We start from the raw sequence: 13,402 nt of genomic DNA, 5'->3' as shown, positions 1-13,402 counted from the left end.
ACGGAGGAGTGGTGGGGGGGCGGCCCGAGGGGGTGGGAGAGGTTCTGGCCCACTCTGTGCCTGGGCTGGGACTGGTCCCACCGGCGCAGGGTAGCAGGAAGCTCTCCACACACTCACCGGACCTGGGCTAGGACTGGGTCTGGGGGTTCCCCGGAAGTCGGCAGAAATTCCTACTCGGTGGGAGGGGTGGGGCAGGTATGGCGGAGTGGTGGGGGCGGCCCACGCTGTGCCTGAGCTGGGACTGGTCCCGCTGGCACAGGTTAGCAGGAAGCTCCTTATTATTTTTTATTAGCTTCTTATCTTTCTGTTGAGATACACATGCACAGAGCTTTGTTGTGATGGCCTAAGCAAACAAATGCACATGGATTTGCAGTCACTGACATCTGTTGTGGGGTTATAAAATTCTTTTGTTTCCAGTAGAAACATCCTGTTAAACCATCTGCCATCACTCTGATGTGACAGGACATGTTATTCCTTTTTATTCTCTTCCACAGAACTAAGAGACCTAATAGTAGTCTTTTGAGATCTATTATGTGTAATCATCTCAAGTAACTTATATCTCTATTCTTGCCTTAAATTTCTTAAGAGTCATCTTTTTTTTTTATATTTTTAGGGAAGGGCCTACAGGGTGTTCAGGGTCTCACTACTAGATTGGACTCATAGTTTACAGCCTCCCAAGAGCTGGGATTACAGGCTCACACCCAGCCTCAATTGCTGTCTCAGCGTGCCCCCAGGGCGGGGCCAGCATGGCAGGTCCGAGGATCAAAACCCTGGTCCCTGCTCCTGCTTGCAGGTGCTTTAATCTGATGAGCTATTTGGCCGGCCCTTTAAGATTCATCTTTACGAGTTAATACTTTATTTTTTGTTCTTTCTCCTTTTATTTCTTTCTGTATAAAATCTCTTGCTCTGACTTCATAAGGCATTCTCAGTTACTCATTCATAAAATTTGTTCTGTCCCTTAAGTTTTATTGTTAGAAAGAGACCTAATAATTGAGAAAAATAATCCCTTTCAATTTTAGTTGCCAAGAGATTACATAGGCAATATGTTATTTCTCTGTAATAGCTCTAGTATACCCAATTTATCATTTCTTTTGACTTAATTTTTTCTATAAAAACTTTTTTTAGTTTTTTGAGACAAGTCTAGACTGGCCTTGAATGCATGATCTTTCTGCCTCAGCATTCAAAGTACTAGAATTGTAGGTGTGTGTTACCAACTTGATGTTCTTGGTTTAATTTTTTTTTTAAGTTTTTTTTTTTTCCTAAATTTGTTCATTTATTTAGTGTGTGTGGCCAGCTCAGCCCGCTAGGGGGCGGGGCTGGCTGGCATGTGGTACTGGGGGATCAAACCGCGGTCCCTGTGCTTTGCTTAGCTTAGCTTGTTCTAAGTAGGTGCTTTAGACCACTGAGCCATCTCACCAGCCCCCTCTTGGTTTAATTTTTGCTGAAAAGATGGCATACAAATTTTTTACAGAGTTTACAATTAAGGTTAGTAGTGTACTCCCACAGCATTTACCGTATATAAAGATGATAGTTTTCTACATCTAAATTTTTGAAGAGCCTTTCTGTATATCTAAATTCAGTTTCTGGGTGCTGCCTTACTTAGAACACCACATAGAATGAGTTCCCAAAGCACCTATGTTGAATTCAGGTTTCAGTGTGGAAAAAAGGTAAAGCATTAGAGTTGTCCTTTGTCTATTTTCTGTTGCTGCAATACCTGAGTCTGAGTGATTTGTAAAGAAGAGTAGTGTTGCTCACAGTTCTTCAGGCTGGTGGCCACATCTGCCAAGGGCCTGGTGTTATAGCATAGCATAGCAGAAGAGCTCAAGCTAAAGGTACAGGGCACCAGGAACAAGTTTTAAATGTTAAGTAAACTAATTCTCATCATGTTTATTTTATTTATTTTATTTTATTTTTTTCCCGGAACCGGGGGTTGAACTCAGGCCCTTGCGCTTGCCAGGGAAGCACTTATTCCACTGAGCCATCTCCCCAGCCCCCCCACCACTTTTTTTTATTTACTTCTGATCTAGTTCTTTCCTCTCCCCTTTAAGGGTCTGCATGGTGACTACAGAAATAATAAAATTATTGGGGCTAATGAAAGGGTTTTTATCTTCATTGAGGTGTTCCTAATATAACTGTATACACTGGTATACACAACAGCAGGATTAGGGTTAGTTTGTATGTTCACAGGCCTTGAAGAGCTCTAATGGCCAAATAATGTTCCATGATATGTATGTACTACTTTCATTTCTCCACCCATCAGTCTATGAGTATCTAGGTTGTTTTCACTTTTTGGCTATTAGGGATAAAGCTCTCATAAATACTTATATGTATAAGTTTTCATGTGGAAATGTTTTCATTTCTCCTGTGTTTGATTTGGGATAAAAGTACTAAGGAAATTCAACAAAAAGTCTTTTCAACAACAAATGATATGAAGCAACATAAAAAATTAAATTCAATCTAGATATTACATTAACTTAAATATTAATTCAAAATTATGCTGGGCATGGTGGTACACACTTATAATCCCAGGACCCAGGAGGCTGAGGCAGGAGGATTGTTGTGAGTTCTAGGCTATCCTGGGCTACAGAGTGAGTTCAAGGTCAGCCTGAACTGCATAGTTAGACCCTGTCTCAAAAAGACCAAAAAAAAAAAAAAAAAAAAAAAAAGTCACTAATTTAAAGACAAAACTAAAGTTGTTTGGGAATAAAACAGTACTTTATGATTTTGACTTAGGTGATGGTTTTGGGGTGAAAATGACTCAAAAAGAATGACCCTTAAATGAAAAAAGTATAAATGTGGCTTCATCAAAATTAAGAATTTCTGTTCTTCTAAAGAGAAGGAAATGACAAGCCCTAGACTGGGAGAAAATACATGTACATCATATATATATATATATATATATATATTATCACGAATTTATTAAAACTCTCAGAACTCAAATGATGAAATAACCCAATTAAAAGCTATGCTCTAGATCTAGACCTATGCTTTGGTAAAGAAAGTACATGAATGGAAAATAAGCACAAAAAGAGATGCTTAGCATCATAAGTCATCAGGGAAATGAAAATTAAACCAGTGAGACAACCATACACTTACAAGACAGGCTAAAGGACAAACCTCATAAAGCCAAGTGCTCGTGAGAATGGCACAAGTAGTATCTGATATGCTGATGGGAATGCAAAAACTAGTCGATTTGCAAGTTTCTCATAAAGTTGAGTATAATTGCCAGAAGACCCAGAGATACTTCTAGAAATTTATCAGTGTTAAATGAAAATGCGGGTTCATATTTGCCATTTCAGACCTGCAGAGAGGTGTTTATAGAAGCTTTATTCATATAACTGAATGATGAACAAGTCAAGTGCCCCTCAAATCAGTAAAGAATGATATGTTAATATGATGGAATATTAACAATAAAAAAGAATAAAGTACTAGTTCATGCAACATGGTTAAATCTCCCCATGAATCTCAAAGAGTCACATGTTGCACTGGGTGTGTCAGCAGTACACTTATAATCCTAGCTACCTGGCAGGCTGAAGTAGGAAGATTACAAATCCAAGCCCAGCCTGGACAACTTAGTGAGCCTCTGTTTCAAAATCAAATTTTTCAAAAGGTAATATGTATATAATTGCAATTATATGAGGAAATGTCCAGGCTTGTCTATGTATATAATTGCAATTATATGAGGAAATGTCCAGGCTTGTCTAAGTGGATTAGAGGTTGCCAGGAGTTGGAGAGAGGCAGGAGCTGACTACAGAGATAGTAAAATGTGGGCTAATTATAGATTTAACTCATTTATGAATATAGATAAATAATTTCTAAACATTAGTGAAGTTAATTCAACCAAGATACCACACACTGAAAATGTTTATATAAAATTATAAAGGTGTATTATTGAATACATTGACACAACAAAGGTAAAAGAAACTAAAATTTTAATGCAAATTTATGAAAATTCAACCAACATGTTGATAATATATCTTTAAAATAGCTATGATTATTAATCAGAAGAATAATAGGAACTTGCAGTACCATAGGTAATAACTTTGTGTAAAACTATTACAAGGAATGATTTGTTGTTTCTGGTATAGGAAAATTGGGGAATTAAGAGCTCAAAAGCAGATCATGGGACTGAGGAGATAGCTCAATAGAATAAGCGCTTGCCTGGCAAGCACAAGGGCCTGAGTTTAATCCCCAGTTCTGCAAAAAAAAAAAAAAAAAAAGCAGGTCATTATTTATTTGTGTATAACTCTTACATATGACAAGAATCTCATGGCAGAGTACTTGAGGAAATAAAGGACTTACATACCTCTGAAAAAATAGGATTAGATTTCTATCTCATACCTTATAAAATTTGATGGACTGAGAACTTAAATATCAAAAGTAAACCGTTAAAACTTAGAAGACTGTATGAGATATAATTGAAAGATTTGGTGCATATCTGTTTTAGAATAATTTATTATAGTGAAAAACAAGTTGGTATTAATGTCTTTCAATATCCTCCTCTTTGCTTGGAATGTCCCTTTCCCGTCATTCTCTTGCCACTTTCTGAAGTAATTCTACAAGTTCTCTTTCCTGGGTGTCTTCAGTTGTATGTTCTGGCTGCCTTGATGTTCTGAATCAAATCAAAATGTTTACCTGTCATGGTTATTTTGACCTTGAAGAAGTCAGATAGTACCAGATCTGGTGAACAATGTGGATGAGGATATACTGTGATAGTTCAATGAGCCTGTCTATTATAGTCAGGGTTTACAAGGGGAAAGATTTCATACAGAACACATAAATTATAAGATTATTTTATAATATTCACCCAAGAATCAAATGCAGAAATCATACAGGAAGGGCTGGCAAGATAGCGCCATAGACTAAGTGCCTGCTTTGTCAAGCACAGGGCCCAAGATTTGATCCCTGGTACCTATGCCATGCTGGCCGTGTCCCCAGGGCACACTGAGCTGGTCGACAGAGTCCAGGTGTGGTGGTGCATGCCTGTAATCCCAGTGCTGGAGAGGTTGAAAACAGGAGGATCACTACGAGTCACAGCTGCATAGTGAGACCTTGTACAACATACATAAACTAAAAAAAAAAAAAAGCATGCAGGAGATCTATCCAGCTGAATCCAGCTAAAGGCCTAGATCCCACAGTAATGTCCTGCACAAGTTCAGCTGAAGACCTACAGCCCATAGCATTGTTCTCCATGAGTCCAGCTGGAGGCTTTGAGCTCATGACAATGTCTCATGTAAGTCTGTATCAAGAATCTGCCCTAGGAAGGCCCTAAAGTCAGTGGTAGAAACTAGAATGTTAGCCCATGCTAGTGGGCTAAGGATCTGCACTGGAGACAAGAGGCAATACTCAAAGATGGGAGCTCCCCCAAAGCGAACTACAGCCATCCTTAGTGACAGCAAGAACCTGAGCTCCTCCAGCAAGAGAAAAGCCAAGTTCATATCAGGAAAACCAAGCTTCTCCAGGAGGATCAACAGCACACCATCTTTCCCTCTAGTTCTCTTTTTATGCTGTTGGCAGCAATCCTCAAGTGGCCTTCCACACTGAGCACCCTGCCAGTTCATTTCAGCTGGGAGTTACAAGTTGACCACTAGTTTACCATACTGCCTTTCTGCTGAATGGCACTTAGCAGCAGCATTTACCATATACGCAACACTAGAAGATTTTTTGCCACATATACAAGGAAGAACTATTCCTAAAAATATATAAATAACTCAAAATCAGTAAGAAAAAGACAAACAATAGAAAACGGGCAAAAGGCATTGTTCATATCATTAGCACAAATGTATATCAAGACCACACATACCATATTATTCTAATACAATGGACAAAAATTCAGAAGTCAAACTAAACCAATGGTGGATCATTAGTATGTATATTACTAGGGTGGGGTGGGAAAAGACAATTTTACATCACATTGTAAAGTTGAGTATTTAAAAAACATGCAACTCAAATTCCATTTCTACATACATTCCCAAGAATATGTACTTTGTTGCCTCAAAGAAGTATTTAAGTTTATAGAAGTTGTGATTTCGTTTTTTGCTCTAAAGATATGTTACTATCTAAAATGTTTACATAGAGTCCATGGTTCATATAAAGTGTGCACCTAGATCATAAACTACAGGTAAGGACCTTCAGCAAAGAAGGGTATTGTCTTCAGAAAGGACCTTCATGCTGAGGCTGAAATTGGGTGCACAAATAGTACTGAATCAAACATAAATTAAAAACAGTTCATTTAATCTTCATGAAGTCTTTCTGATGTGTTGGTACCATTATTAATCTCTTTTTTGCTTTTTTATGCTGGGTATAGAAACTGGGACTGTGTGCATGCTAGGCAAGTGCCCTTCCACTGAACTGTATCCCCAGTCCAATCTCATGTTGTAGATGGAGGTTAGTGAGCTACTGGAAAGTCAAGTAATTTTCACAACTTCAAATATGTTGTTGTAAATTTTAGATATAAAGAGAAATTCTTGAACTCTAGTATCTATAATATGTAATATAGAATCTATTATCTTTTAAATATAAAAGCTGTTTTTGTTAACTTTGATTCATGTGTAGAAACACTAGTCTGTTGTCACCAAATGCTTTATGCTGTTCAGAAAGTTATTACTGTATGTTTATTTCCATTAATAGCTAAAATTGGACATTAGATTTGCAATATGGTGTCCTTTTATAAATGAATAATGTAAAGCTATCAATATGAGATAATGTATTGGCATGATCTAAAGACTTTTCTAAGTAGGTCAAAAGATACAGTTGGTTTTTCTCTACTTATAAGACTTCTTACCAAGTGAACATCAGGTATGATGCTATTTAAAATATAGCTTCAAAAATTGGGGTAATGATCATAAAGAGTCCAATCTGTTTCACCATGAGTGCTACTGTTTTAGTCAGTTTGGATTCTGTAAGAGAATAACAGAGCATGGCTGGCTTGTCAACAAACATTTATTTCCCAGTTTTGAAATCTGGGTTTAATTAAGGCTCTGGTGTGGCAGGGTCCTCGGTGAGAGTCCTCCTCCTGTCCCACAGATGACTGCCTTCTTTCTGTGTCCTCACATTTCAGAGAGGGGGGTCTGGCCCTTCACCTCCTTGTGAGGGCCTCCATCCCACCATGGAGGCTTTGCCCTGGTCAAGTAATCTTACCCCAGTTTCCCCCCAGAGGCCTTCTCACCAAATTCTATCAAGCTGGGGGTCAGGGATTCAGCCTACAAGTTGGGGGAGTGGATGAGTGGATTCAAACCTTTAGTCCATAATTAAGGACTAATTTGAACATAGGCCATATATCTGATCTGAGGAATAATTAGTGTATGCATTTAATATGTATTCTTTTGATACAAAGCAAATGAGCACTTTTATGTCTTGTTTAGAGGTTGATATTCACTAGAGAAAAAGAATGTAGTAGAATGACATGGCATGAAAATTTAGAAACCTGAGCTGTAATAGTCCAAAATTGACAGTTGCCATCTTTGTAAACTTGGATAGGTTACTTTCTAGTTAATGCAACCTTGGACAAGTGAGCCAATTAAAATTTTAGTTTCTTCATTAAAATATAGATAATAATAAATGCCTCATCAATGTATTGAAAGAATTAAATAAATAACATGAAAAAAACATCTCTTGAGAGAAATTCCATTTTTTCCCTTGGGCAATGTGTGCTACCATGGCTTTAGTTTCTTCATGTATGCTAATAGCAGCTCCTGTGATTCTGAGTCCTGAATGTATTTTCTCCCATGTACAGTCAGCCTTAAGAAGTGTTGCAAGGCTTTATATAACAAAGTAAGTTTATTTCTAGGAATAAAAGTATACACTAAAACCTCATTATTCAGCTTCCGAAAGCAGAGTTCCTTGCTTTGATTTTCTTTCTCAGCAAAGAGAAGTCTCAGCACTAGTTGTATGGACTTAGAAGTTTCTTGAAAAGAAACTTCTGTTTGGTTTAGTCACATGATCAGAAAGATCCACTCAGGTATTTCTGGGATATGGTACGTGTGACATAAAAAGATGTCATTAGAATGGCCATATTGAATTTCACGTTGCGTCCGACGTTTGACCTTTGAGAGGTACAGGCTTCCTGGCAGTTGAGATGGTTACACCACTTGGTACTTCATTCCACAGGTGGATTTTCAGAGAAATCAGGTGAATGGAGCTCAGAAGAGGAGGAGCCAGTGAAAAAGGCAGGCCCTGTGCAAGTCCTTATTGTCAAAGATGACCATTCCTTTGAGTTGGATGAGACAGCACTGAATAGGATCCTCCTCTCTGAGGCTGTGAGGGACAAGGAGGTGGTGGCAGTGTCTGTTGCTGGAGCCTTCAGGAAAGGAAAGTCGTTCCTGATGGACTTCATGTTGCGGTACATGTACAACCAGGTGGGTGTGAGGTGCCCTGAAAAGTCTTGTCCCCATGCCTTTTCCACATAGTGTTTTTATTTTATTTAGGAGAATTTGTTATTTCTCTTGCTATGTTCCTTAAGTATGCACCTAAATATAAATGCTAGGGTGTAACCACCTCATCCTCCATGCCGTGGGCACAGACCACACAGATGGCTCTTCTCTGAAGCTGCTTTACAGCATTTCCATGTGATTAAAAGGTTTCTCTCCTTTAAAAATAGACACTAACACAATGATATGATTGTAAACTTTCCCTGTTCAAAATGTCAAATGATTTTTACCATAACCTTTTTATTGTAATATCCTCTTTCTAACATTTACTGATATTTCCAAGGATCAGCAAAGTTACAAGAATTTGACAGTGAGCACTTGGATGTGCACCACCTAGATTCGTCTATTAACATTAATATCCTTCTCTATCATATACCTCCATGTGTTCATTCTTCTACCTATCCATCATTCTATCTTTCAATAAATTTCAAGTTAAACTCGGGACACTAGTATACTTATCCATAAAATATTTTAATACATAGCTTTTATTTTGAGGTAAAACTTTCATACAAAGAAACACACAAATCTTTAATGTGCATTTGCTGGTTTTTGACAAGTGTGTCCACTCGTGTAGTTCAGAACCCATCACCGTTACCCTAGCATTCCTCAGTGAGTCTTCACTTTCCCCCATCCCTAGAAAACACTAGCAGTGTCGCAGTGTTTTAGAAAACTGTGATACAGAAGTGAGTTTTTAAAGAACCTAAAATAAATCAAGAGGAGGACAGGAGAGGGAGTAGGGGAAAGATTCGTCTATAGCAGGATGCTGTGGACAACTGTACTGTGCATTTCTGCTGGTCTATGGAAAGAGGCAGTTAATGCTTTACTTTGTTTCATCTCCTTTTTTCAATTGCTTGTACTTTTTCTCTTCTTAATTTCTTATACATTTCTTTTTTTCTTCTTCCAAATTTACATGCATATATCTGGTATGAGTAACTGATTGGAAGATGACACTGTATTACAGCAAATACTGTGAAATTCATACTACTTTATTAAGTGAAATCTGTATCACTTGTGATTTTTTTCTGTTATAATTTTATTTTATTTTATTGTTATAATTTTAATTTGTACTCTTCTTAAAAAAAAAACCAAAACAACAATGCATAGAAGATTAGGCTGAGGAACAGCAGGCTGGAAATAGAAAACATTTTAGTATTTTTTACCTGTCCTCTTCACAGGTAATTCTGATGTAAGCATAAATGCTGAGGTGTAGCAGAATACCCACAGAACTTTGTAGTGTGCATTTACATCACAATTATCCACTTTAGATTGATCTTTTATAGCTGATGTATTTCTGAATAATTTTGTGATACTAATTTTAACACATTTCTTCTCTAGCCTCAGAGAAATGAAGAACAGAACTACCAAAATAATGCGGGTGTTCAGAGAAAGCAGAGTGCTCACTAGTCCTGATTTCTAGCTACCCAAAGTACTGTGTTATTTAACACAGGTGGGAAAATTGAATGAACAAAATTAATACATTTTATACCTTTTTGGATAATAGAGTTTTAGGCATAGTCATAACTTAAACTGTTATGCATTAAAATGAAACACTCATAATACTCAGCATGTTATTTGTGGTAGAGTGTTTGCTTGAAATAAAAGTGCACAGATTTTTGTCTTTTTCTGCACCTAGGAGAAAGCAAGACAGACTATGAACACTTGTTTTACTGTTCCTTGAGTAAAGACATTTGTCATTGACTTATGTAGACCAAATTCTTCTTCCATTTCTGTGTATATAATTGTCATTTATCTATTTTTTTTTTTTTGAAACAGGGTTTCACTCTGTAATTTAGACTGGCCTTGAACTCACAGCGATTCTCCTACCTCAGCCTCCTGAGTGCTGGGATTACAAGCATGTGCCACCATGCCCAGCCTATCATTAATATTTCAAATAGCAAAATTTGATGTTAAATGTGACAATCTATGTTCTTTTTTAAGCAGTAAAATTGTTACTGAGCTTATCTTGTAATAACTGGAATATACTAATCAGTAATTTTTAAAGAAATATATGAGTAAACACCTGACTGAATGAAACAAGCTATATTTTTTAATCTACCGAAGTAACTATTTGTGAATGCTTTGTCTTTCAAAATTATTTTTCAGGTTTGTAGTTTTTATAAGTATCTCAGATAAATCATTCACCTAAGCCAATGTCACAATAATGTTACAGTCCTGTGAATTCATAATCATTGATGTATACATCTCAAGACTCTTTCAGGCAACATTTTACTAATTTAAATTTTTACAGCACTTAGTATTTATTAACTACCTGCTATTCACCCCGCATTGTGCCTGATTCTGTGGAAAATACCAAAGAAGATAGATTTCATAGCTAGGCATCTCATACTTTGACTAAGGAGACAGAATTGAGACACATGACATATTTAAAACATCATAAAATACTAATTTTTGAATTTCTGAAAGTAATTCAAAGAGGGAGCATATCTGGATAAGCAGGATTTGTCAGGGAAAGCTTCACAGAGACATTGACTTTGAAGGCATACAGATCAAAAGAAAGAGAGAAAAGTGAAATTTTAGACTAAGAGGAATGAGTATGATGTTTGCATTAAACAAAGGATACACCTCCTCCAACAGAGTGGAAATTATGTATTGGAAATGAAGCGGAAATAAGATTGAATAGGCCAAATAGCAGAAGCAATTTATAGATGAACCAAAATTGAATTCTTTATGAGGTTCTAAAATTGCTTTATAGAAGATTTCTGTTACATGGATTTCCTATTAATTCAAGTAACCTACCAAATTCCCTTGCATTAGTAAAGTTTTATACTTTAGTTAATATGACATTTTAGACTTGAAGATTATCTAAGGAGTTTTAAAAAATCGTAATTTAGTCTCTGTAACATATCAAAATCAATGTAACTACTGTTAATCAAAGTTATCAGTGACTGGATTACTAAATCTGAGAGAGTCTTTTTCTTGTCTTATGTGATCTTCAGTTCTTAAGACTCCCACCCAGCTCCTTCTACCTGCTCTCCATTTGGCTTCTGAAACCCATTTGCATCTGTACCTTCTGTTCTTCCCCTATTCTGGCCCAGGTTCAGGCCTTCAATCATGTTTTAGACCTTCAAAAGAACCCCAGGTTTTGTCCTTCCTAGTAATGATTTTCTTCCTTCTTAACTAGTCTTTCACTGCTTCTAGAAAATCCTTCAGCCATCAGCATGACAGTCCCCCTCTGCTTCTTCAAAAGGCTCCTCACCAGCAGGCTGCAGTTTACTTGGCCTAGGCAGCAAGCCACCACTCCTTTCAGAGTTTGGCTGGCTGTCCAGCCTCTCTCTGACTCTGCACCCCCACACCAAAGCATCTGTGTATGTACTGACATAGTATGCCATCTCTCTGCTTCTTCTCTCCTTCCTTCTTCTATGCCTCCTTCTCTTTCTCTTCCTTCCTGACTGCTTACCTTCTTTCCTTTAATGCCCTCTCCAAGTTTGTTCATTTGGAATATTCATAAATATTTCTCAAATGTCACCTCCTATGAAGTCTTTCAGAGTAATAGTTAAGTTTTATTTCCTATACTTGTATTTTGCCTTATAGACACTTCCATGTTGACTTGCATATATTGCATCCTGCTGACTTGTTAGTAGGTCTGTGTTAGGCTGTGGGCTCCTTCTGGTCCAGATAATAGCTTTTTATCTCTATATCACCAGAGCTGAGTGTAAAATACAGCAGATGGTTGCTTCTCTGTAATTATTTTTTGAATGAACAAAATTATTGTTTGAATGCAATAGATGTACATATGTGTTTCCTTTTTTTTATATTTATTTATTTATTTATTGCGTGTGCGTGTGTGTGTGTGTGTGTGTGGCCAGCTCAGCCCACCAGGGGGGCGGGGCTGGCTGGCATGTGGTGCTGGGGGATTGAACCGCGGTCCCTGTGTTTTTGCTTAGCTTAGCTTGTACTAAGTAGGTGCTTTAGACCACGGAGCCATCTCACCAGCCCCATGTGTTTCCTTTTGACTAGAGCTAGAAAATTGGAAAGTGTGAATGGAAAAATTATATACACCTATCTAGCTTCATATCATAGACTTTATTAAATTTGTAGGAATCAGTTGATTGGGTTGGAGATTACAATGAACCATTGACTGGATTTTCATGGAGAGGTGGATCTGAACGAGAAACTACAGGAATTCAGATATGGAGTGAAGTTTTCCTTATCAATAAACATGATGGCAAAAAGGTATGACACTAGCTTTTTAAGTAAAATTGAATTTTTACTTGCAACAGTAACCTGGAAAATGCTTTTTGAAAATTAATCTTGGCCATTTGACATAAAAATTAGAAGTGTGTTTGAGGTAGCATCCTAGCATGAGCCTGTGTAGCATTTTAGTGGTCACAGTGGGCAGCATGATAAGCATAATAGAGGAGCAGCTCAACAAGCTAACATTTTTACTTTGTTTCAATTCTGTATTAAGTTTCTTCTTGTTGGAATGCCATTAAAAATTAATCATAACAGTGATTATATATATTAGCGCTAATTAATGTATTTGCTTTTGTGGCATGTATTCATTGATAATGGTTTTCTTTAGTTTTTATGGTGTTAATGTCTTGATAACCCTGTGCTCTGGATGTTCTATGCAATATTAATAACGTGCTCTACCTGCCCACAGGTTGCAGTGTTATTGATGGATACTCAGGGAACGTTTGATAGTCAGTCAACTTTGAGAGACTCGGCCACAGTATTTGCCCTTAGCACAATGATTAGCTCCATACAGGTATGGAATAAAAGTAGTCCATTTTTTATGGATGATTCTTTAAAATTCCTGTATTTCTACATACGCATGGTGTGAGACGTACAACAGAAGTGCTAAATCATTACACTCAATTAACCTACCAGTTCTTTTGATTTCTACAACAGAATTGTTTTGTTACTGAAGTCTAATTATTGACCAGTTTTCATATTGACTGCTTTAGTCAGAAGAGGTTTTAGCATCTGACTGATATTTTTCTGTTTCAAGC

At 37.2% G+C, this 13,402-nt stretch overlaps 1 protein-coding gene across 3 annotated transcripts in view; it reads left to right on the top strand.

Annotated features, from left to right (window-relative positions):
- Positions 1-13,402, top strand: part of Atl1 (atlastin GTPase 1) — a 94,824-nt gene that overhangs the window by 43,425 nt on the left and 37,997 nt on the right. For all 3 annotated transcript variants that reach the window (XM_004638760.2, XM_023723757.1, XM_004638759.2), the window contains 3 exons: positions 8,110-8,357; positions 12,489-12,623; positions 13,054-13,158. In XM_004638760.2, the coding sequence (XP_004638817.1) occupies positions 8,110-8,357; positions 12,489-12,623; positions 13,054-13,158 (488 nt within the window). The remainder of the gene's footprint in view (positions 1-8,109; positions 8,358-12,488; positions 12,624-13,053; positions 13,159-13,402) is intronic.

Source organism: Octodon degus, unplaced genomic scaffold, assembly GCF_000260255.1.
Source record: "Octodon degus isolate 3935 unplaced genomic scaffold, OctDeg1.0 scaffold00102, whole genome shotgun sequence".
NCBI lineage: Eukaryota > Metazoa > Chordata > Mammalia > Rodentia > Octodontidae > Octodon > Octodon degus.
The sequence above is the reverse complement of the archived record's forward strand: the minus strand, read 5'-3'. Positions and strand labels throughout refer to the sequence as shown.